At 36.4% G+C, this 26148-nt stretch overlaps 1 protein-coding gene across 4 annotated transcripts in view; it reads left to right on the top strand.

The window, feature by feature from the left end:
* Window positions 1-26148, top strand: part of FAR1 (fatty acyl-CoA reductase 1) — a 67640-nt gene that overhangs the window by 16892 nt on the left and 24600 nt on the right. For all 4 annotated transcript variants that reach the window (XM_055317798.1, XM_055317797.1, XM_055317796.1 and 1 more), the window contains 2 exons: window positions 16380-16575; window positions 20152-20327. In XM_055317798.1, the coding sequence (XP_055173773.1) occupies window positions 16387-16575; window positions 20152-20327 (365 nt within the window). In that variant the 5' untranslated portion in view covers window positions 16380-16386. The remainder of the gene's footprint in view (window positions 1-16379; window positions 16576-20151; window positions 20328-26148) is intronic.

The raw sequence follows: 26148 nt of genomic DNA, 5'->3' as shown, positions 1-26148 counted from the left end.
CCTAAAAACCCTTCACAGAAGACCTTTGCTAACTGTTGGTTTAGAATGTTTTGTTATTCATTCCTTTTAGGGATATTTGAAACTTTTTTCTCACTTTTCAGTGATGGAACCCGAAGGTTATTAAAAGACCATTTACCTTAACTTTTTGTCTGGTGCTTGAATTTCCTTAGGTACTTCTACCAAGTGATCATCCAGCTTAGAGGTCTGGGACAGTGATACAAAAACAGCATTGAATGTGCTGTATTAAACACAGAAGAATGACTTCTGTTTGGGAGTCAGTCAGTGACTCCCAATGAAAAGATAGCTGAAATATCTTATTCCTTGTCCATTGGGTCTCCTGTTTCCATTGGTAGTTTTTGACTTTGGCTTTGTTTACATGATGAAGGCAGAAAGGAGCCAGATTTTAAGAGTAAGACAACTAAATGGACCCTACTTCAAGATACAGCTGTTAAATGATGGATTGAATGGTTAGGCATTAACTTGAGACGTTCATATTCAGTACTTAGTTGCTCTAAATAAATTTATAATTTCTAAAATGTAGAACTTAGTCCTTATAAATACAGATTTGTTGGATTTTACAGTTTGTGTCAGAAAATGCTTGTGCAGTAAGAAACATACAGGTAGAACAAGTCAAGACTTCACTGCAGAACTGTATTTGATAGTTCTGTGTATTTGACTACTTAGTGAATGTGGTGAACATAGGGGATCTCTCAGATGGAAGAGGGGGCATCTGATCCAAAGGTCAACATTATCTGAAGGGGGGTCAATGATCCGAAGGTCAACATCATCTGAAGGGGGAATGAATTTCTCACATTCCATTCTTGAAATCCAAACTATTAGAGACTTGTTTTTGAACAGTTTCATAGTTATCATCTGGTTTGTGATCTAATAGATTTTCCATCTAATAAATGGAATGAAAATATAAGTAATGAAGATTAGCAGAAGAAAGATAATACGCTTTTTTTCCCCTTAAAAATACACTACCCTTTTATTTTCACTTTTAAAAAGATTTGTTAGGTGCAGCTCACTCTGTCTCTTTGTCTGCCTCCCTGTCTCTGTCTTTCTTCCTTGCTCTCTCATATATGCTGAGAGTGTTCTTTTTGCTTTAATAAACTTGCCTGCTTGTGTCACTCCAACAACAACAACAAAAAGATTTGTCAGCTTTTTTCTAACAGGTGTAAATGAATTTGTAAATGATTAGAAGACAAAATATAGTGGAGACTGGCTAATTGAGAGGAAAATTTGTGCTTTAAATTTTTTTTTGGTATCCTCTGATTTTTCTATTTTATAAAAATGTTTTAAAATACATATAATAGATGCACATAGTACAGAATTTAAAATTGTACAAAAGGATATGTAGTGAGAAGTAAATGCTGCTCATGTCTATTACCTACTTGTCAAATTCTCCCTCCCAGAGGTAACCATCATTACCAATTTTTTGGCTTTTTTTTTTTTGCCAGCAGTAATCTATATATTTATAAGCATGCACATACTTTTTTCCATTCCTTTTCTTTTTCATAAAAGATGATGTATCATACGGTATATTTCTTTTTGGCTTTTAAAATATATCATGTGAGTGCCTGGGTGGCTCAGTCGGTTAAGCATCTGCCTTCAGCTCAGGTCATGATCCTGGAGTCCTGGGATCAAGGTGAGCAGGGAACCTGCTTCCCCCTCACCCTTTGCTTGTAGCTGCTTTTGCTTTTGTTCTCTGTCAAATTAAAAAAAAAATCTTTAAGATTTATCATGTATGCTGTCGCATATCAGTTATACATATGTTTAACCACATCATTCTTTTTTTAGGTGCAGATTATGCCATTATAGTAATGTACTGCTTTGTTTGCTCAGTCCCCTGTTGGTGGACATTTGGGTTTCCTGTCTTTTGCTATCAGTGTTGCTTTAAAATACACCATGTCACATGCTTGCAAGAATAGCTTCAGGATAAACTTTTAGAAATAGAATCACAAGCACTTAAAATTTGGTAGATATTGCCAGAGTCTGACTCCATCCCCCCATAATTTGTACTAATTTAAAGCCCAACCAGCAATTTAAGAGTCTGTTACATGTGTAAACTGATTATCAATCTTTGTAAGTCTCATAAGTGAAAAAAATAAGCCTTGTAGTTTTAAGTTGCATTTTCAGAATGAGTAGAATTGAGCATTAGTTACACGTGGAATATCACATTTTATGTTAAATACCATGAATATGTAATGTAAAGATGTACGTGTGTGCACTTGAAAGATTATTACAGATAATTAGTCTTGGCACTCTGGATCACTGGGTTTAGTACAGTCTTATCACTCAGAGTGTGTGGTTCCCAGCATCAGTTAGGAACTGTTAGCAATGAAGAATGAATCTCAGGCTCATCCCAGACCTATTTAATCAGAATCTGTGAATTAATAAAGTCTCCAGGTCATTTGTGTGCATATTAAAGTTAAGGAAGCACCAATATAGGGATTCACTTGGCCTAAAAATAAGGCTATAGCCTCCCAAAGAGGGTATATAAATTAATCTTCAGGTTGCGGGGGTGGGGTGGGGATGGTGTTTGGTGGGGGGGATGGTGGTGGCAGGCAATGGCTCATGAACTTGGTTCTAAATTGGACTGGTAAAAATATTTGAGGTGTGAATTTTTGTGCCTTGAGGAACTGGAGCAGGGGTCTTTGGAAATAGCTTTATTTCTCACTAGAATGTTTCATTTCCATAGGTTCCAGAGGGTCCAGAATTTATTAGGATTGAAATAGAATTTCCAAATAGAGGCTCTAGGTTTAGGGACAGATTCTGGGGAGAGGGAACTGGTAAGAACTATAAGAGCTAGGCAGATCGTGAGGAGTTCAGCCAGGAAGAATAGGGTTCAAGTTAGCGTTATGGCCTTGGGGGAACACACCAAGACCCAGGAACTGAAACAAAAACTGGGATCTTGGTGTAGGCCAGGGACCTACAAGTTTTCTGTTATGGGCTAGACAGTAAATAGTTTAGGCTTTGTGGGCCATAAAGTCTCTGTTGTGAGTACTCAGCTCACTGTTGAAGTATAAAAGCAGGTATGAGTGATTCATAAGGCTGGATATTGCTGTGTTCCAACAAAATTTTATTTACAAAAAACAGAATTAGGAGAGATTTGGCTTTGGGGCAAAGTTTGCCACCTTCTGGTCTAGACTCATATTATGAGAATAGGGAATTAACTGCAGCTTTTTGAGTAAGTGGATGCCTCAGAAGCTTGTCTAACAAATAATAAGAGTTCAAATTTAAGGCAAGTGACTATTCTATACATCCCACATTGCTGGTGAAACCAAGTTTCTAAAAACTCTGCCAGGGTTTTTCTCTTAGTGCAGTGGTTTGGATGGGGCCTTTAGGTTGAAGTTCTTCATCCCCCTGAGCTGGACAGAAACGAGGTTCTAAAGGTTAGGTTTAAAGATTTTTTTTTTAATCCTTACTTGTTATTTCTTTCATTGTACCTTGAAAATGGCTAGGAAGTGTTTCTCAAAGTTGGAATTCTAGGCAGCCTGCCTTAAATCAACTGATTCCTGAATTTGGTGAGGGCTTTTGTGGAACTATTTAAAACTGATGGTGAGATTTGGGAAATACATTAAAAAACAAAGCAACTGGGACACCTGGGTGGCTCAGTAGTTGAGCGTCTGGCTCAGGTCATGATCCTGGGGTCATGGGATCGAGTCCCGCATCGGGCTCCCCATGGGGAGCCTGCTTCTCCCTCTGCCAATGTCTCTGCCTCTCTGTGTCTCTCATGAATAAATAAATAAAATCTTAAAAACAAAAACAAAAAAATCCAAAAAAACAAACAAACAAAAAACCAAAGCATCTTTTAATGATGTAGGAAAGAGCATCTGAAAAATAAATTTTTTTGAAGTCCAATATAGAGAAATTCACAAGTACAGTTTAATCAGTGCATAATCATAAAATGAACTTACTTATGTAATCATACTCAGGGCAAGAAACAGAAAGTACTAGAGCCCCAGAAGACCCACTAGTGACCCTTCCCTTGTCCCCAGAGGTAACCATTACCTTCATGTCTGACACTTAGATTAATTTGCTTCTGTTTGAGTTTTGTATAAATGGAATGATGTTGGCTGTATTATTTTTGCATCTGGGTTCTTTGGCTAGTATTGAGAACTCAATGAGTTCTATATAGGATTTTTTTTGTTGGACTATGCCATTATTTATCCATTTTGTTAATGAATATTTGAGTTTTTCCCATCTTTTGATGTTCCCTAATAAATATGGCCAGTTTTTCAAAATAATTGTACCTATTTCTGCTGTACTAGTAGTGTCAGGAGAGCTATACCACCATCTGCAAGTTTGATGCCACCGAGTGTAGAGAGATTACCTGGGTATATTGCTCCTAAAATAAGTCTGCCTTGAGCCTATAGCCTGACTTCCCACCTTAGGAATCAATTAACAGCTTGTTAACCCCTATTTAGCCACTAAGTAGGTATATCTTGTCAATTGTTTTGTCAGGCCCTCAGTGATTTGGCTTAAGATTGCCTCTGCTAAAAATCATTAATTTCTTTACCCAAATTAAAAAAAATGGGCATATATTCATATGAACATACCAATATATAACTCCAAAATAAAATAGCTATTGGTCTTGCTTTGGTAATTAAACATTTGTTCCAAGTCTGAAAATTAAACTCATAATGAAATGATATTTTTTTTTCCCGGAAAAGACCATAAAACATTTTTAGACTAAAATATTGTAGTTTGTACTGACTGCCAAGAGATCATACTGAGAATCACTGTCAAAGAAGTTAAGGGGAAGATAAGTAAGAAAGTGTAACTGTGTGTCTAATCATCACACAAATGCTATGAAGTGAAGGGACTGGGTATGCTTTCTGTATTTTAGAAGATGAGAAAACCAGAGAACCAAATAGGTAAGTTCAGCCCTAAGATAAATTAATGTAGCTAGATTCCATCCCAGTCCTGCTAGACTCAGAGCCCAAGAGTTCCTACTATATCATGATATCAGGTTATAGGTAAGGCTTGTTTCCACAAAAGATGACCTATGTTATTTAGCAGGAAAAAGCATATAGCTGGGTATGATTTCATACAGTACTGAAAATGGGATTTAGTTTCCTACTTATGTAGGGGAGGAAACACTTTTTTCCTACCCTTTTAGTTCTATGGCTGGTGCCTGCTAATTAAACTGACAAAAGACAGATTAACAGGAGGAAAGGGGTGTGTGCATGTGCTCTAGTTTGTTTTTTTGTATGTGTGTGCACTAGGCTTTACATGTCACCGAAAGACATGAAAACCCAAAGAGAGGTGGTAAGACTTGGAAGCTTAGGTACTGTATTAACATAGGATGATACATTATGAAGTGATGGATGGGAGGATGGGTGAAATAGGTGATGGGAATTAAAGCGTACACTTATGATGAGCACCAGCAATGTATAGAATTTTTGAATTACTGTGTCGTACACCTGAAACTAATATACCGCTGCATGTTAATCTACTGGAATTAAAAAACAATTTAAAAGATAAAGCTAATTAAAAATGCAAAAAAATATGGCTAAGTGGCTAGACAAAGGCAAAGGCGTTTGCGCTTCTAGAAGCAGCAGTACATTGTAGGAAGAAAGTATATGGGGAAAGTCATAGAAGATAGAGATTATTTTAGTAAGGTTTGTTGTGCAGACTCATCTCAGTGCTATCTTTATTTACTTCTTCTTGGCCATGAAACTCCCCCAGAGTCCTCATTATGGCAGTGCTCATTTCTCCGAAGTTCCTGCTTTTAGTCAGGTTGGGGAAGCTCAGGGAGGACTTCTTTCTGCATCTGTTAAATCTCAATTGCTTTTATCTCAAAGTAAGTATGCCACAGTGACCTATTTTAAGGTGTATATTCTGATCCTCCCTGCTCCCTCACACAACACTTCTCATAGTTACGTACCATACGTGTTTTCAAAGTTCAGTGATCCTTAGGATTACTTTGGTATAGATATTTGTAGAAACATGTTTGAATGTGTTGTTTATCTTAAGACCCCAGAGCTTCTTGTCTTCTACTCTGTCTTATTCTCCTCTCTACTGACCTGGGTTTTTTATTTCTAACATTCCAATGAATGATTCTGCCTAGGTAGGCTCTTTCAGTGGGTTGGGTGGAGCAGAGTTGGAAATAAATCCACTTACTTTTGATAAGCACATATTTCTTAACCTGAGGATAAGATCTTTTTTTATTCAGGGCAGCCCGGGTGGCTCAGTGGTTTAGCACCGCCTTCAGCTCAGGGCCTGATCCTGCCTGGAGACTGGGGATGGAGTCCCACGTCGGGCTCCGTGCATGGAGCCTGCATCTCCCTCTCCCTGTGTCTCTGCCTCTGTGTGTGTGTGTGTGTGTGTGTGTGTGTGTGTCTTGTGAATAAATAAATAAAATTTTTTTTAAAAAAAAGATCTTTTTTATTCAGACTGAGAGTGACAATAATGAAGCCCAACTAGATGGTCTTTGAGTCAAGTTCTCTTTGACAGTGGACCTCTTCTGTTCCCTCTCTTTGTTGGCTGCCTCTGGAAATGGCCCCCAGGGAAATCCTTGTAAGATCTAATTGCCTTTAAATTTTAATTTAAAATTAAATTTTAATTGTTTAAGGGTCTACCCAAACCAGTTCTGTTCTTTCTGTGTCGTTAATTAGGCCCATTCACTCTTACTGTAGAATAATGTGGATTTGCCAGCCAGAATTTGCCTTATTTCATATATTAAAATTTCTTTGAAGCAGATTTTTGTCTGTTACATGCCAAGAAGGCCCTGTAGTGAAGAATGCTGTTCTGTTTCCTCCTGTAGGAAATTGTACAAAATGAAATGAACCTTCCAGATCATTTTTTCCAACTTCACTTTCTCTGAACCTCTCTTCTAGTGTTGTGCACTCAAGTCCTTATCCATGAGTTGATGCCTTTACTTTTTACCTTTACCTTTACCTTTATCTTTACCTTTACTTTTACCTCACAGGACAAGTAGAAACCTAATTCCCTGCCTGCACCCCATCCCCCCATGTGGGATTTAGTTTGAAGATATTGGTTCAAATTCAGCTCTGCCTGCAGATGTGCTGAGCGATCTAAGGCAAGACAATTATTATAATTTTTTAAAAAGATTTTATTTATTTATTCGTGAGAGACACAGAGGCAGAGACGTAGGCAGAGGGAGAAGCAGACTTGCTTTGGAAAGCCTGATGTGGGACTCTATCCCAGGACCCTGGGATCACTCCCTAAGCCAAAGGCAGATGCTTAACCACTGAACCACCCAGGTTCCCAGACAAGATGATTATTAAGGAAACTTATAGGAGATTGTTTCTGAAAGCATGGAGATACGAGGTTTTTTGTGCTTGATAGAGTTTCCTTTTCCTTTCTTCCCTTTGTTATGTATTTTTCTCATCACTGGTGAGCCTTTTATAAAACTTGGCTTCAAGCCCCTGGAATTGCCTCTCATTCCTTCTTACCATGCCCTACTCTCTGAATAATTGTTCTCTGCTTAGCAAGTGTCTGAAACAACTAGGTGAAAGAGTATTAAGAGTTTTAATTACAGTTGTTTTTAGCTCTAATACAGGGAAAGGAATCTCCATTTCTTGGCACTGAAGAGCTGACTCTTTTTTCCTTGCTAGATTTTTTTTTTCTGGTGATTGTAATACCCCAGTCTCTCACTTTAATAGCTGTATCTATTGAAAGAACTCTTTTAAAAAAAGTTGAAATGAGAGAGAAGACCTGATCTTTACTCATTTATCTTAACTAAGTTTTTAAAACTAATTGAGACAACATGGTTAGCCTTTCACTAATATTAGGACATTTATTATGAGAGCATAGTTGTGTTACAAAGGTGCAGTTTATGTTGACTGAGTGCTATTTTGGAACTTCTCTCTGGTTTCTCTATTTGATGCTATTTCAGGCTCTTTTTGCCCATGACACCTCTATTGCATGTTCTTTTTTTACTGATAAGGATACAAGTTCAGAGTAGTAATTTTATCTTAGGATCTCCTGGCTTCAAAGTGGCAGCATCTGGACTGTAATGTACGAAGTAAGTGACTGTATCTCCATTTAAGTACATTTGTAATATATTTTCTTAATGTAAATATAAATGCCTAATGTAAAACCACTGGGAAAACCCACTTTAGCAAGAAAACCTTGAAAGTAATAGTGATATTTACTGGTCTTTTATTTTTTATTATTTTTTTTTTAAAGATTTTTTTATTCATTTATTCATGAGACACAGAGAGAGACTGAGAGAGAGTCAGAGACAAATGCAGAGGGAGAAGCAGGCTCCATGCCGGGAGCCCGATGCAGGACTCGATCCTGGGTCTCCAGGATCACACCCTGGGCTGAAGGCGGCGCCAATCCGCTGAGCCACCCAGGCGTCCCTTTACTGGTCTTTTAAATGATTTCTGCCTCCTTAATTTTGGAACCATAAGAGAAGGTATTTTTTTTTTTAAAAGATTTTGTTTATTCATGAGAGAGAGAGCGAGGCAGAGACACAGGCAGACGGAAAAGCAGGCTCCATACACAGAACCCGATGTGAGACTTGATCCCAGACTCCAGGATCACGTCCTGGGCTGAAGGCAAACACCCAGACATCCCAGAAAAGGTTTTTTTTTTTTTTTTTTTAAATTGAAGTATAGCTGGCACACAATGTTACATTAGCTTTGGGTGTACAACATAGTGTTGCAACAAGTAGTTGTACCACCCACAAGTGTAGCCACAACCTGTTACCAAAAACCTCTATTACAATACCATTGACTAAATTCTTTATAATGTACCTTTCATCCCTGTGACTTACTCATTCCATGACTGGGAGCCTAAACCTCTCACTCTCCTTCACCCATTTTTGCTTATTCCCCTGACCCTTCTTTCTGGCAACCACTAGTGTTTTTTTTTTTTTTTCCCTGTACTTATGGGTCCACTTCTACCTTTTGTTTATTCATTTGTATTCTTCACTCATTCATTTATATGAGTGAAGTCATATGGTATTTGTCTTTCCCTGTCATATTTGTTTCACTTAGCATAATGCCCTCTCAGTCCATCTTTGTTGCCCCAAATGCTAAGATCTCACTCTTTTTTATGTTGAGTAATGTTCCATTGTGTGTGTGTGTAGAGATATCTATATCTCACATCTGTACCCATTCATCTATGGAGACTTAGGCTGCTTCCATATCTTGGCTATTGTAAATAATGCTGCAGTGAACATAGGAGTACATATTTTTTTGAAATAGTGCTTTTGTTTTCTTTGGGTAAGTACCTAGTAGTGGAATTACTGAATCATAGGGTAATTGTATTTTTAATTTTTTTTTTTTGACGACCCTCCATACTTTTTTCCACAATGGTTGCACCAATTTACATTCCCCTGAATTGCACATGAGGGTTTCTTTTTTTCTACATCCTCACCAACATTGTGATTTTTTTTTTGTCTTTGATAACTAACCATTCTGACAGGTATGAGGTGATAACTCATTGTGGCTTTGATTTGCATTTCCCTGATAATTGGTGATGTTGTACATCTTTTCATGTGCTTCTTGGTCATCTGTATGTCTTTTGAGAAATCTCTATTCAAGTCCTCTGCCCATTTTGAATTGGATTATTTGTGGGTTTTGGTGTTGAGTTGTATACTTCTTTATGTATTTTGGATACATCATTTACAAGTATCTTCTCCCATTCAGTAGGTTGCCTTTTCATTTTATTGATGGTTTCCTTTGCTGTGCAAAAGCTTTTTATTTTGGCATAGTCTCAGAAGTTTATTTTTGCTTTTATTTCCCTTGCCTGAGGAGACATGTAGAAAAATATTGCTAAGGCTGAAGTCAAAGAGATTACTGCCTGTGTTTTTTCTTCTCACAGTTTTATGGTTTCAGGTTTCACATCACATTTAGGTCGTTAATCTGTTTTGAGTTTAGTTTTGTGTATGGTGTAAGAAAGTGGTCCAGTTTCATTCTTTTGCATGTAGATGTCCAGTTTCTCAACACCATTTCTTGGAGAGAGAGTCTTTGACTCATTGTATATTCTTGTTTTCTTTGTCATAGATTAATTGACCATATAAGTGTGGGTTTATTTCTGAGCTCTATACCATTGTATTTATCTGTGTGTCTGTTTTTGTGCCAGTACCATACTGTTTTGGTTACTACAGCTTTGTAGTGTACCCTAAAATCTGTGATTGTGATCCCTCCAACTTTGTTTCTTTTTCACAAGATTGCTTTGGCTATTTGGGGTCTTTTATGGTTCCATACAAATTTTAGTATTTGTTGTAGTTCTGTGAGGATGAGATACTTTTTGAAAAAAAATACTCAGCTGTCACTGTTAAGTGATGTTTTCTAAAAGACAGCTCAAGAACAGTAAAAATAAATATGAATCACATTTCATAGCCCCTCCGCCCCAGCACACAGGAATGGCAGTGCTGCTGTTTTTCCTCAGTGTTGCAATGCTGCAGCTACTTACTTGTCAGCAGATGATAGGCGCTTAGATATCTTGCTATATAATAGAATCACGCAGTCGGAATTAAAACAGCATGCTCTAGAAGGATTGGCAGCATTTCCTTTCCTGGCTTTCAATTTTCTAGTAGCTTCTGGCTACACTGGCAGGACTGACTATGTGGAAGATATGACAAGCCTGGACTTGCCTTGAAAGAATTCTCATTTGTGCTAGCTTTGCCAATAAATTAGTATGGTGAAATAAATGTATTGGTGGATGAAAGGAATCAAGAATACCTAGACATAGAATTTTAAAATACTTAAGGCCTGTCAAGCTTTTGGTAGCATAGAGATAAAATGGGAAACTTGTAGAAAGTCTGTTCTTTCTTCCATGAAGTCACATGTAAATAAATAGCTTTGTCTAGTTACCTGAAACTAGTAAAAATCAGGTTTGATAAAGATTTTCTGCTATTTTGTGTTAACAGATTTGCTATTTAGGGTTTAGAGGGAAGTTGTCTTTGTAGATGAGGAAAGAAAGTATGTAGTTTATTAGTTTAGGGTTGAGCCAATCATATATTCAGGCTGTAAATCCTCAGTTATTAAAGGGAAACCTGCCTGCTATATTTTTCTATTTTAAATGTATATGTACACCCATGGAAAATTTTCTTGTGCCTGGTGTCTAGTAGGTGCTTAATAAATATTTATTGAATAAACTCTTACATATGAAGAAAATGAAGCTCAGAGAATCAGGTGATTGTTCTAGGCCATGTTCTTTTTTTTTTAAATTTTATTTATTTATTCATGAGAGAGACAGACAGAGAGGCACAGAGGCAGAGACACAGGCAGACGGAGAAGCAGGCTTCATGCAGGGAGCCTGACGTGGGACTCAACCCTGGGACTCCAGGATCACATCCTGGGCGGAAGGCAGATGCTAAACAGCTGAGCCACCCAGGGATCCCCATCTAGGCCATGTTCTAAGTACACTATGGTTAACATGTAATTACCATATAATTTTTATTAATACCTGCCTGATTTGTTAGGTATATTGGTGCACAGTTTTCTTCATTATCTCCCCTATGAGGTTATTAACATTTTATCTTTAACATGCTGTTGTTTTAATTAGGCTTTTAGTCACTGAAATCTTGAAATAGTTTTATTTAGATCTAAAGTGGGTTATAACTAGAGTAACTATATAATTATTGTATAAACTGAAATACTTAAGAGGGCTCTACTCAAACTTAAGCTGGGATAGCATGTATAAACCAAGTTTATTCCAGGGAAACCAAGACATATGGTCATACGATGTTTTTATTTTTTAAAGTAAACTTTTTATTGGTATATAGCATATGTTAAGAAAGTCCATAAATCTTGAATTTACAGCTTGTTGAATTTTAAAAAAATGAACCAATCTACATCAAGAAATAGATTATCAGTATCTCAGAAGCCTCCCTCACACCCCCTTCTGGTCACTACCTCTTCTTTGTAAGATAACTATTGTTCTAACCTTTAACTGATGAGCTTTGCCTGTTTTTGAATTTTATGTAAATGACACTATATAGTATACACTTTGTATGTTTGACCTCTTTGACTCAGTGTTCTCTTTGTGAGACCCATCCATATTGTATATAGTGATTGTTCCTTCATTTCATTGTTTTAAAATATTCCATTGTATGAATATGCTATTAATGTATACAAGATACTGTCGACAGACATTTGAGTTGTTTTAATTTGGGGCCAATAGAAACAGTGCTCCTATAAACATACTTATCAGTTTTTTTTGTGAGCATATGTACTCATTTCTCTTGGGTATATAACTAGGAGTTGAATTGCTAAGTCATATGATGTGTAAGTGTTCAGCCCCAGTATGTAATACCACTTTTGCTAAGTGTTATACCAATCTATACTTCCTCCAGCAGTAGGTGAAAGTTGCAGTTTCTCTGGATCCTTACCAATACTACTTATTGTCTGTCTTTTTCATTTTAGCCATATTGGGGACAGTGTATTGGGATCACATTGTGATTTTAACTTGGTAACTAATGAAGGTGAGCCCCCTTTTCATGTGCTAATTGGCTATTTGGGCCTTCTTTGGTAATTCCATTTGGATACTCTCCTTTATGCTTCCCCCAAGCCATTCTCATTTTTCTCTGGGTTTATCTCTTCTCATTGAGTTGTAGTTCTTTATATATTCTGGATAGTAATCATTTGTTATTACTACAAATATCTTTTACTTTAATTTGCCTTTTCTCTTTATTAATAGTACTATGGGATGAACTTAATTTTGGTGTCTTCCAGTTTATGAGTATTTTTGTTTTCTGGTTAGGACACACTTCTTGGGTCCTATTTAATAAATGTTTGCCTACCCCAAGATCATGGAGCTGTTCTGTCCTTCTCTTGATACCTTTCATCTTTAGGTGTTTATCTAGAATTCATTTTTGTGTGTGGTATTAGGTAGAAGTCAGGATTCATTTTCTATAGGGATAGTGAATTGACTGCACTATTCTTTGTCCCAATACCACATTCCTGTAGCTTTATAATACAACTTGTTGTATGGTATTGAAGATCTCCAGCTTTGTTATTCTTAGTGTATGTCTTAGCTATTCTTGTCCCTTTCTATTGCCACAACATTTTAGAATCTTAGTTTCCATCCACATGTAAAACAGTTTACAGGTTGATTGGGATTGTATTGAATCTAAGGATGGTGAGCTGACATTGTATTAAGATGTCTTCTAATCCAAGAATGTACATTGTGTATCTATGTATTTAGGTATTATTTAATTTATCTCTGTCTTGTAGTTTTCAGAAGAGAGCTCTCAAATACCTTTCAGACTTACTTCTAACTTTTGGTAGTTTAAAAACAATTTATCATGGTAAAATTTACACAATATATTAACCATTTAATTAATTAATTAATTTAAAGATTTTATTCATTCATGAGAGACAGAGAGAGAGACAGAGACAGAGACAACAGGCAGAGGGAGAAGCAGGCTCCATGCAGCGAGCCCGACACGGGTCTCGATCCCAGGTCTCCAGGATCACACCCCGGGCCACAGGGGGCGCTAAACTGCTGAGCCACCGGGGCTGCCCTATATTAACCATTTTAAAGTGAAGAATTCAGTGGCATTTAGTACAATCATAACCACCAACTATTGTTATGTGCAACCACCAACTCCATCGAGGTCCAAAACATTTCCATCACTGCAGAGTAAAACTCCTTAAGCAGTTTCTCTCCACTGTCCACTCTCCTCATCACCCCTGCCAACCACCAATCCGCATTCTGTCTCTATGGATTGATTTATTCTGGATATTTCTATATATGGAATTATATACTATGTGATGTTTTGTATCTGGCTTATGTCACTTAGTATGTTTTTGAAGTTCGCTCCCCTGTTGTAGTATGTGTCAGTCCATTCCTTTTTATGGCTGAATAGTATTCCATTGTGGATATGAACTATAATTTGGTTATCCATGCATCTGTTGATGGACATTTTGAGCTGTTTGTACTATTTGGCTGTGCGAACAATACTGCTATAAACATACATGTACGTGTACTTGTTTGAATACCTGTTGGCAGTTTTGGGGGGTGGTATATATCTAGGAGTGCAATTACAAGGACATATAATTCTGTATTTAACTTTTTAAGGAACGACCAGCCTTTCCTATAGCAGTTGAGCCACTTTACATTCCCACAAGCAATGTACATAGGTTCCAGTTTCTCTGTGTCCTCATCAGTACTGGCTATTTTCTATAGTATTTTGCTGTTTGGATGGTGTGATAAATGGTATAGTGTTTTTGTTGTTAACTTCATTTTCTGTGTTGCTGATGTATAGAAATACATTTGCTTTTTTCCATATAAACCTTGTATTTAATGACCTTTTTAAATTCATTTACATTTATTTTTTTAAATTCATTTACATTTAATAGTTTATGTATTGGGTTTTTCTCTGTACATTTGAGTTTCTGATTTCCACATGCTTTCTTATTCTGTTCCTTTTTCATAGTAGTTTATTTTATGGATACAATATTCTTGTAATGGCTTGGAGAATTTCTGTTAGAACTTAAATTTTCTTTAAGTTTTTCATTACCTTCGTTTCCTTTGTGATTGATTCTATTGCTTTTCATTTTGGTCCTTCTTAATTTAGTTAGATATTTCTTAAATATCTGGTGATCCTTGGTTATCTATTCATATTTACAAAGGACCAGGATGATTGATTGGTTTTGGTGGCTGATACTGGCTCTTCTCAGTTTTTTGAGCTCTGTTTTTCCTTTTTTTTTTTTTTTTTTGAGCTCTGTTTTTCCAAAAGAGCTTTTCTCTAAGGGAGATTACTGATCAAGAGTTATGCATGAGATTGTTTTAAGGGCCAACAGCAGCCAGATAGGCTTAGGACCTAAAATTTATTCTGGGCCTCAAGTGCTGCGAGACGTTTTTCCTTTTGGTTGCTTTGGTTTCCTCTGTCCTGATTCTCCACCTCCCCGACCAGGATTTGTGGCTGTTAAGAGAAATGTCAGGCTCAGCCCTACTTCTATTTTGTCCCTAGCACCAATGCTGGATGTTCTCAGCAGACCTGGATACTAAGCCTTGGGAGCTCAAGTTTATACAGGAAGTAAGACTGTCATGAGTGGCTCAGCTGTTGTGTGAGCAGTCCTCTAATTACCTTGATTTCCCTGTGCTTTAATTCAGCTTCTTGATCCTGAGCTTGGTGTTCTCTATTCAGGGAGTTGGGAGAGCTCTTGCCCCCATGTAAGTTCTCTCCTGTGCTTGCTTTGCCTAGATTGCTATTTCTTTTGCTATGGCTTCTCTGTCAATTTAGTTGTGTCTGTTTCTTCTAGAAATACTTTCCTTCTTTCCTTCCCTCCTTTCTGCTTGTTAATGGGTCTACTTCTTATCTTCAGATTGTGATAAATTTATTATTTTTATCATTATGAAAAATTTGGACATAAAACACACATATCTACTCCTGAGCTTAAAACAGAAATACAAGGGATGCCTGGGTGGCTCAGCGGTTGAGTGTCTCCCTTTAGCTCAGAGTGTGATCCCGGGTCTGGGGATCAAGTCTCCCACATTGGGCTCCCTGCAAGGAGCCTGCTTCTCCCTTTGTTTCTGCCTCTCTGTGTCTCTCATGAATAAATAAAATCTTAAAAACAAAACAACAACAAAACCCCCCTAACCCCATAAATACAAGTGAAGTTCCTATTCTCTTCTCTGATTGTATTGCACTCCTTCTCATGCATCTATTATTATTGTGTGTATGTGCATTTCTAAACAATAAAGAGCATTGTTTTGAATGTGTTGAGCTTTGAATAGTGACATACTGCATGAATCCTTCTGCATCTTGTTTTTTTCCATTCATCATGGTTCTTTTGTTTGTTCTCTTAGTACACTATCTTTTCTGCTGTTTTAGTAGAATTTGGACAGGGAGGATAAGTCAGCCTAAGTATTTCTTACTGTGACTTTTTTAAAAGGGAGATTTAAAGCACCTTTTGGATATATTGTCACTACAGACATGGAAGAGAAGGGCTTGGTGTTTCCTTTTCTTGTTCCAACTGGTGATGATAGGTGAATTTGATACCTGCCATGTTATACAAGCTAGCAATTGAGTCTTACTGCTGACCTGTATTTGGTGTTATAAATCCTTTTGGAGTCAGAGAAATAGGATTCATTGGTCTGTAGGGTTTAACTGAGGTTCAAGTGAAGATTTGGGTTCATATTGTTGGAAGGAACTTTTAGAGGTCATTTAATACAAACAGTACTAAAGAAACCCAGGTGCAGAAAAGGTGAGTTACTTGTCTGAGGTGATCCAGGGGGTAAACGCTGAGATCAGAAACCAGTTGTGCAGTTTGTTGTTCTTCTCACCTCCTACAATGACCCAGAGGATAAGGTCCCCATTTTTTAACATTGACTTTAATTTTTGTCTATCCTTTAAAATATTTATTTCAATACCAAGAGATTTTTAGTACAGAAGAATTAACATAAATCTTTGAACTGATATTTATTTGCTATGTTTTCCTTAGGATCAGAATGGTTTCAATACCAGAATACTATGAAGGCAAGAATGTCCTCCTCACTGGAGCTACCGGTTTCCTAGGGAAGGTACTTCTGGAAAAGTTGCTGAGGTCTTGTCCTAAGGTGAATTCAGTGTATGTTTTGGTGAGACAGAAAGCTGGACAGACACCCCAAGAGCGAGTAGAAGAAGTAATTAGTGGCAAGGTAAGTGGGGGAAATGATTGAGAAAAGAGTATGTTTTTGTATATATAATTACTGTAATCCTCAGCAGTTCAGTTTGCTTCTTCAGTGTCCTGAAAAAAGTTAGTGAAAAAAAAAATTCTACAGGATGGCAATAAACTGTATGTCTTGTGATGAGTAGGAGAAAATAACTTTCCTCTGTGATGGGCAAAATTGTGTAACAAGTTCTAAAATACCTATATGGTAGATATTTAATGTGTTTTTAGAATATTTGGGACCTGTTATTTATAATTAATAGATATCTTAGGTAGTATTCAGAATAGTAAGTAATTACAAGGTAGTTTCTAACTACCCAGTGTGCTGCCAAACATCCTTTGATACCACTTAAAAATTGGTAAGCACTGGTTGTTCCCCACAGCAGTGTTAGGAAGTAGCAAAGTAACATATTCCCGTTTGACAAATAAGAACATGATGACAGAGAGGTCGTTTAGAATACAAGAATAGGTCATGCATTTTGAACCTTTAGAAAAATATTGCTAAGAAAAAATTGAAATGACCTGGAGTAAAATTATTTCATAATTGTAAGCTTTGAATTCTCTCAGTGAATGAATTTATCTGACGTTCATTGATAGTAAGTTTAGTATAGAAGCTATGTGATTTTTTAGTTAATTAGGTAGTATCTAGTACCTTTTAATCACTTGTAATTAGTATGTTTTAATCCCCCTCCCAACGATATCCTTGCCTAGTAAGAGGTTATTTATTGTTACTCATTTTTTATATTTCAGAAAACATTTACTGTGCATACTCAGTATTGAGCACTTGATTTGATGTAAGGGGTTGAACTGAGGGATAAATAAAATAGAATCCTTGCCTTAATGGAGCCTTTGGGCCAGAGAGTTTTTAAGAGGAAAGAGGGAAGGAAGAGGGAGTATAGAAGTGTCAAGAGAGACTGGATAGGAGCAGTTACTGAAGTTAAAGTCTTGGCTGGAATTGAGAGCCTGCGTAAAATGTCAAAGATTTGGGCATCTCCTCTGTGGTCTCCCCATTATGTGTAGCATTGCTAGTAAGTCAGTAAGATGAGTTCTTTTTATGTCAGGTATCAAAAAATGCACATTTGAATTTAGTAAGAAACTAATAGATAAAGCCTGCTATAATTTTGAAACAGGAGTAAAGAGCATAGGCAAAAAGCATATATCATAGTGGGACATTGTTTTATAGTAGTTTCTAGACTTAAGCATTATTGACATTTTGGACAGGATAATTCTTTATTATAGGGAGCTGTCCTGTGCATCATAGGGTGATGAGTAGTGTTCTTGGCCTCTACTCACTAGATGCCAGAAGCTCCTCCCCGCTGCACCCACCTCCCAGTTGTGACAACGAAAAATGTCTCAGACATCACCAGATGTTCCCTTGGGGGGTAAAATTTCCCCAAGGTGAGAACCACTGATGAATGTCTCCAGGAAAAGAAACTCCATTAATACGGTGAGGATTGACCACAAAATAAATTCTGGAAAGGTAATAAAGTATTTCAAAGAGGGCATTAGTGAACATAGTCAAGTAGGAACTGATTGGGGTGTGCCGGTGGATTAAAAGCACCAGAAGAGATAGTATTGAATAAAGAGATGGTGGCTAGAGACAGGAAGAGTATCAGGTTTGACATGAACTTGGGAAGCAGCATGAGCTTATCTTGGTGGTTGGAGATATCTGATATGAAGAGGAGTTAAAGGTCATTGGCAGTGTGAGAGAATGAAAAGTGTGAATTCAAGGTGTTAAAGGACTTTTCTGGGCATTCCTCAGGTTGCTTTTATCCTGCTTGCCCCTTAAACGATATTCTTCAGAGTTCTGTCCTAGGCCTTGATCTTTTCTTACTAGATCCAATTAGGTGATTACTCAGCACTCTCTTAAGTGAGACAAATGGTTGTATTTTAAATTAGATTTGGGAAAAGCTTCATCTAGTCTGAACCATGGGTGCTCATCACCACTGCTACCTGGGTGATCTTTTCTTCCCAGGGCTCCCTGTATGTGGTTAGTAAAATCTGTATGGGTAGTCTGGCTCTTCTTTTGCCTGAGCTCCAGACCCACAGAGCCATTTACCTCTACTAGACCTGTCTTATGGGTATCGCACAGGCCCTTTAATAGCCAGCATTCAGAACACTGAACTTGTGTCTCCAAAAGTGTACTAGATTCTCTTCCCAACTTTCCCACCTAATGGATGTATTCACATAACATACATTGATGATGTCTACATCTTGCCAGGCACTAGGCTAACTAGGACCTGTGTGCTGAGCAAAACAGATGTGATCCCTTCCTTGTGGAGCTCACTTATCCCTCATTCTTAGTCATTGGCCAAGTTGTATTGAATTATTTTTAATTCCCCAAACATTAATGCTCTCTTATTTCTAGGTGGTTATATGTGCTGCTTTCTTTGCCTGGAACACTATTCTTCTTTAATTTCTGGTCCTTCTTCATTTGGGTTAGTTCTTTCTCCTGTACAGACTCCTAGCCCTGTAATGTTACCTTTAACGTTGTATCTTAATTGTTTGTTTACTTGTCTGGTTTTTCCTGTCAGATTCTAAATAGCTTGAGGCAAAGATTGTTGTTTTGTTTTCTCAGTGTCTAGAAGGTGCCTGCTCATCTGAAATGCTTAGTAGATATCTAATAATTAATAAAGGAACACATTAATACTGAAGTCGCTACCTAACAGTAGTGGAAGGGGCAACACTGTTATATCCACTTCGGAAGATAAGTGAGCATTCTATGTACCGTATAGACTTTCTTCCCAGATTCAGAATCTCTACTTAAACCACAAGTATGGATTTTAAATGAAGTGGAGAGTCAAAGTGTAAAAGAGCAGTGATCTGGAGATAGCATCAATGTTCCTTTAAAAAAATCTGGGATAAAAAATTAAATTTGACTCAAAATCGAATGTGCCTTTGCCACTAAAATCACCTTGGGATCTAACTGATTTTTTAGTTAATTTATTTCTTCTAGTATCCTTAAGGATATTGAATTTTGGGGTTAGAATCCTGTATATATGGTATTTCTCAAGTTTGTCCAGATTCTAATTTTCATATTTCCTCACCAACTTTTTTTTTCCATCAGCATATTTACTTTTTTTTTCTTCTTCAAAAATATTGGCCTCACACTTGATATAGACAATAATGGTATTTTACTGTAATCTACTGCAACAGAATAAAACCAAAATAAAATGAAGTCATAAATTAAGATTGGGATTTTAGAAGTCTGAATTATCATTTCAAACATTGTCCTGATGTCTATACTGCTTAAGTCTATTTTGAGGAACAGTACAATATAGTTTAGTCAGCAAAAGCATGGGAACTTCAAATATAACTCTTAAAAGTAGCCGTTCTGTGTCCTTGGCAAGTTACTTAACCACTCTGCATCTCAGATTCCTCATATGTAAAATGAGGATGATAATGTGGGTTTCATAGGCTGTTTTCTATACAGAATGATAGCAGTTAAGAATGGCAACTTTAGGATTAACATAGTTGAAGTTTTCAGAAGTGACCCTTGGTGGGGTGCCAAGGGTTTTAGAAAGTTGAAAAATATTGTTCTAAAATATTTTTTCCCCTTGGCTAGCTCTTTGACAGATTGAGAGATGAAAATCCAGATTTTAGAGAGAAAGTTATAGCGATCAACAGTGAACTCACCCAACCTAAACTGGCTCTTAGTGAAGAAGATAAAGATATCATCATAGATTCTATCAATATTATATTCCACTGTGCAGCTACAGTAAGGTTTAATGAAAATTTAAGGTAAGTAAAGGTATTTATATGATATTTGAACTTCATCACAGTTTAAAAATTTGAATTCTTTTTAGTCAGATTGTTTTGAAAGTGATTTGAAATTGTTTGCCCTATGTTAATGGTAGCTTTCTATGTCTTAAAGAGTGTTAAGAGAATTTTCTTCTTGTTATTAGTTTAGAAATATTGGACAGCTAGTGTCTGCGTATTAGAAGTTGCCTTGAATTTAACTGTAGGGTAGGGAAGTATGGAATAGAAGAAAGAGAAATTTACCTTCAGTAAGTGTCTCAGTCTTAACAACTGTTTGTTTCTTCTTCCCTTCATTCTTTCAGAAGCCTGCACCTCAGCAGTTTTATTTTTCTATCCCACACATATTCACCTGAAAATTAGAAAAAAAAAAATTGAGCTCAGGTTCTACACAGTAAGATAAAATGGCTAATAAATTTAAGTCATACCTTGTCTTTGTTTTAGAACTTGGTAGCAGTGTTAGGGACAGGCAGCAGTGGACATATGTTTAATTAAAAAAATAATTTGAAAAAAAAAGATGAAAGAGGTGCCTTGGTGGCTCAGTCAGTGACGTATCTTCTTTCAGCTCAAGTCATGATCTCCAGGTCCTGGGAACAATAAGCCCAGCATTGGGCTTCCTGCTCATCAGGGAGTCTGCTTCTCTCTCTCTGTCCCTTTGCCCCTCCCCACTGCTCGTTCTTTCTTTCTCTCAAATAAATAAATAAAATCTTTAAAAAAAAATAATTTGGACTTCTGTCAAAATGCCTGTTTCAAGAAAAAAATAATGTTTTAAACGTTTCCTAGCGTTTTTAAAATATGCATTATCAAATAATGGTGCTTAGTTCAGAGGATTCTTTTTGATAGTGTGTTAAAAAATAGTTTTATAATGTTAACCTAATTGTATGGTCTCATACCAGTTAAAATAGTGCAGACTATTTTAGGTTTTACAAATACTTGAAACCCTCCTTAAAGTGTTTTTAAGATAAATTTTGTTTATAAAGAGTTTTGAATTATTTCCCATAAAGTCTTTGATATAAAAGTATAAGTCTTAATTGATATTATATAATGTGATAATTCAGCACCAAAGCATTACAGTAAGTTTTATCCATATTCCAGGTGAGGGCACTGTCATAGTCACTTACATTTCTTTAATTGTACTTTGTAGTTTTCAGGGTAAATTTTCTCTTTCATTATTTTATTCTATGTTAATATTACCACTGTAATATTGTGAGCAAGTGCATTTTATACTTGAGGAAGCTGAGGCAGCACTGTGTACTGGAAAGGATATGAGCTTTGGAATTACATACCTTAGCTCTAACTTTGAGTTTATCCTTTATTATCTGGTGATAATAATTTATTTACTTTTTAGTTGTTTCTGTATAACCATCATGTGTTCATGATTCAAAAGTGACAAGAGAATCTTAGTAGAGCTATAGTTAGAATCTCACTTTCATAAAAGATGTGTGTACATATATGTGTATTTATATACAGCTTTTTATACTTGCCACTTATTATCTTTGGATAGTGTGATAATAGGTAGGTTTTTAATATTAAACAGTCTAACAGATATTTCCCCCCCCCATAGTTCTAGCTTTCATTATTTTTCATAACCAAAAGAAAGCTCACACAGTCTTTTGAAACTGTTTTCAATAAAAAATGATACATATTTACTGGATAATTGTGGTATAGTCCTCATTAGCTTAAAGGAAAAATTAGGTGCTTTTAAAGGGGAAATGGATTTGCAAACAGACAACATTTTTTTTAAATGCAGAATTATTATTATTATTATTTTTTGTAAATTAATTTTTATTGGTGTTCAATTTACCAACATACAGAATAACACCCAGTGCTCATCCCGTCAAGTGTCCCCCTCCGTGCCCGTCACCCATTCACCCCCACCCCCCGCCCTCCTCCCCTTCCACCACCCCTAGTTCATTTCCCAGAGTTAGAAGTCTTTATGTTCTGTGTCCCTTTCTGATATCTCCCACACATTTCTTCTCCCTTCCCTTATATTCCCCTTCACTATTATTCATATTCCCCAAATGAATGAGAACATACACTGGCAAACAGACAACATTAATTAGGGTGAAACTACTCAAAAGTAATCTTTATGAGAAGAACCTTCTTTTTCTCTTTCCGTTCCCCTTGGGGTAAGCAAGTCTGCAATTAATGAAAGGGAAATCTATTCATTATTCTTTCTTCTCTTACTCTAGTGATCTCATAGTGCAAGGAGGATATATAGATGAATAATAAAATTTATTGCCTTTACTGACGTAACCATAGTCATTTCACTGAAATTATTGTTTTTGGTAAAGCAGTTATTTAATGGGTATTGTAAATGATGATATTGCAACATTATATTTGGGCCAGGCATTCTAGAATACTGTAAGTTGCCATGTAGTAACTGCTTAAGAAATAGTTACTCTTCATAATCATTTTTTAAGTTTACTCAAAAATTAAAAAATGACACAGACTTTATTACCAGGGCAAAAAATAATCCAGATTTTACTCCCAACATTATACCCATTATTTTGGGAAAAACCAAGAAATTGCACACAGATCCTGTTTGCAAAGTCCAGATAGTCTAAAAGGGAGATAGATTTGCCTAAATAATCATAGTGTAGTGTAGAAAGTAAGAAATTAGTGAAGAGCATACATTAAGTGCTATAAGAATTGAGAGGTGGTAGTATGCATTTATTTTGAGATATGATAATTTATAAATCTTGAGGTGGGAAAAAGTGGGTATTAAGATTAAGGGATTGTAAAGAAATACTGGCAAAAAATGAGGGGAGAATGATACTGAGGATAATAAAAGGAATTCCTTAAATAGTTGATCCTGGGGTCTGGTGTTCCTAAGGTAATAAAGAAAGTGAAGGTGGGATAGGGCTAGTGGAGTTGAGAGTAAAAGCATATCAAGAAACTGGAGACCATGATGAGGACAGAAAACAGGCTTATGGGGGGAAGTGGAGGGGTGGTCTGGGGGAAATTCTTAGTATGAGATTTTAGAGATGCAGCAGTTTGAATAGGATAATATGTGAATATGAACATGGGATATGTTGAGTAGGTGCGAGTAGGCATTGAGAAAGGAGTAGAAGTAAAGATGGATGATGAGAAAAGATCAAGAAGTTGTTGAGTCTAAGGGCATCGACTCTCCCATTTCAGAATGCATTATGAATCTTAGGAATTCCTGGAAAATGTATTAAAAATGCAGAATTGGACTCTACTTGGAATATTTGGACCCTCTGGTTTTAGATAATAACCCCAAGAATCTTTATTTGTGGCAAGACTCTTGTGTGTGATTTTAAGTTACAGACGTCTGGGTCTCCTACCTTAAGATTGACTAATTGGTCCCGAGATATCTGTGTCTATGTCTTTGTTGAATTAAAAAAAAAAATCAGCGATAGTGATGAGATCTCATGTATGAAGTATTTTCTCAGAAGTGGGGGAAGGGGGAAAGAGATATCAGAATGGCCTGGGGAACTTTTTAAAAATAGTTTTCCAGGGGCACCTGGCTGGCTCAATCAGTAGAGCATGCAGCTGTTGACTTGGTCCTAAGTTTGAGCCCCACATTGAGGCTAGAAGTTACATAAAAAATAAAATCTTAAAATATAAATATATGTATTTTATATATAAATATATATTATAAACTACATATTACATATAGATTATAAATCATGTATGTGTAACATATATATATAGTTTTCCAGGCATCAATTCAGGTATTACAGAGTATCTGAGGATTAGCTCCAGCAATCTGACTCTCAGGTGTCTGTCATGCCAAGCATGAGATCTCTGGTTTAAGGTTTTAGAAGTATATCAACACAGAGTTTGAGCAATTCAAGATATATTTTCAAGACAGGTAAACAAGATTTATTGTCAGTTCAAGTTGAGTTCTTTATTCTTTTTTTTCTGTGAAGTGGCTTCTGTGTCGACATTAATGGTGGACCATAAATTAACAAAGATTTGTTCATTTTGCTCCTCCTCCAAAAGCTAATGTTATTTAAGATGTCTTTATGACTCCATATAATTAAACCATGGGAATATTAATATTATTATTATTATTATTATTATTTTGGCTTTCTGATCTAACAGCAGAGTCAGGATCTCAGTCTGAGGTTCAGTGGAGTAGAACTTGGATGGTGGTAAAATAGAGTGAGATTATTAGCCTTACAGTGATATTGAGAGTTACTTATGTGGGCATATAAAGTGCCATCATGTTTGGGCTCTCAGGCACAAGGGTAGTAGACAAGGTACAAGAGTGTTCTCTCTGAAGTTATTCCTTATTTTCAGTGACCCAGAAATTCTGTTACCATCCTCAGGAACCTGTAACAGAATATCCTTTGTGTACTGCTCCCAAAACATTACCCTCCCTAGCTTCATTGTTTCACAAATGCAAAAGAAAATAGCATATTGCCTTACAGTCTAGTGGACTGTATCCTCTCTGTGAAATGCCTTTTTTGCTGGATTTCCATTTGAACAGATTTTTCCCTTCTCAGTTGAGATAAGGAAGAAAAAAGATATTCTCATGATTTTAAGACCACAAACCAATTACTTCATTTAAAAAAAATTACTTTTAGTCTGTTTTCATGAACCCTTGGATACTGTTAAATTAAAGGAAAAAATAATGCACAGGAGTTTTCCTCTCATGAATTATTTCTTGTTCTTGGTGACCCAGAACTTGTTGTCCTGTCCTCAGGAACCCGTAACAGAATATTTTCTGTATACCTCTTCCAAAACAGTACCCTCCGATCTCCATTGTTTTGCAAATGCGAACAGATACCAAAGCACTGCTTTAGAGTTAGGTGGATCAGATTCTATCAGTGACATATCCTGGCCTTTAAAAGAATAATTAGATTTTTTTTCTTCTTTAATACTGAAAATGTAAGAATTTTGGAAAGTACTCAAAACTATTGTGATTTTAAAAACATCCTCATTGTGGTCTGTCTTCAAATATACATTGTTTTACATAAAATTTAAACATAGAACTGATCTTACTTGGGGAAACAATTTCCACACTTCTGATTTTTTCATGGTTAAAATTTTTGTGGTATGATTGTATTCCACCATGTTGATATGCCATAATTTATGTATAATGTTCACTAGGTATAACAAATTTAGGGGATTTTCATTTCTTTCTTTGAAAAATTAATGTTAGAACAAGTTTTTTGGGGCACCTCGTGGCTCACTGAGTGTCTGCCTTTGGCTCAGGGCGTGATCCTGGGGTCCTGGGATCGAGTTCCGTGTTGGGCTCCCCGTGGGGAGCCTGCTTCTCCCTCTGCCTGTGTCTCTGCCTCTTTCTCTCTGTTTCTCATGAATAAATAAATAAAATCTTTTAAAAAAAGAACAGTTTTTTCCTTTGAGTGAATTTCAGTAGGTTCACTAGAGGAGTAGTTACATCATTTCTGTACTTCCTGGTACTTAGTCTTTTTTTTTTTTTCTGGTACTTTGTCTTAATCTCTTTGAATCAGTTCTATCAGTGTAGTCACCAACAGTCTATTACTTTACCAGTTTTTTCACAGTATTACTGGTATTGAGTATATCAACTTTTTTTCGTTCAAATAACAAGCAAAAACTATCCACCATCTCTTTACCTTTAGTAATGTTTATTGAATGCCTGTTTTAGTGCCTATTTAGGAATAATGCTAAATACTTGCAAGCTATTTATTTCTTTTAATTTTGTATAAATCCTAGTAGGTAGACTCTGTTATAGTTCCTATTTACAGGTGAACTATACAAGGTCACTGAGAGGTAGGCCAGGCCAGAATTTGAATTCAGGTACTCGAGAGTCTTGTTCTTAATCCTGCTTTACTTTGTAATGCCTGTGTTT

This window comes from Nyctereutes procyonoides, unplaced genomic scaffold, assembly GCF_905146905.1.
Source record: "Nyctereutes procyonoides isolate TBG_1078 unplaced genomic scaffold, NYPRO_anot_genome, whole genome shotgun sequence".
NCBI lineage: Eukaryota > Metazoa > Chordata > Mammalia > Carnivora > Canidae > Nyctereutes > Nyctereutes procyonoides.
Note: the sequence above shows the minus strand (reverse complement) of the source record. Positions and strands in the feature narration are given on the sequence as shown.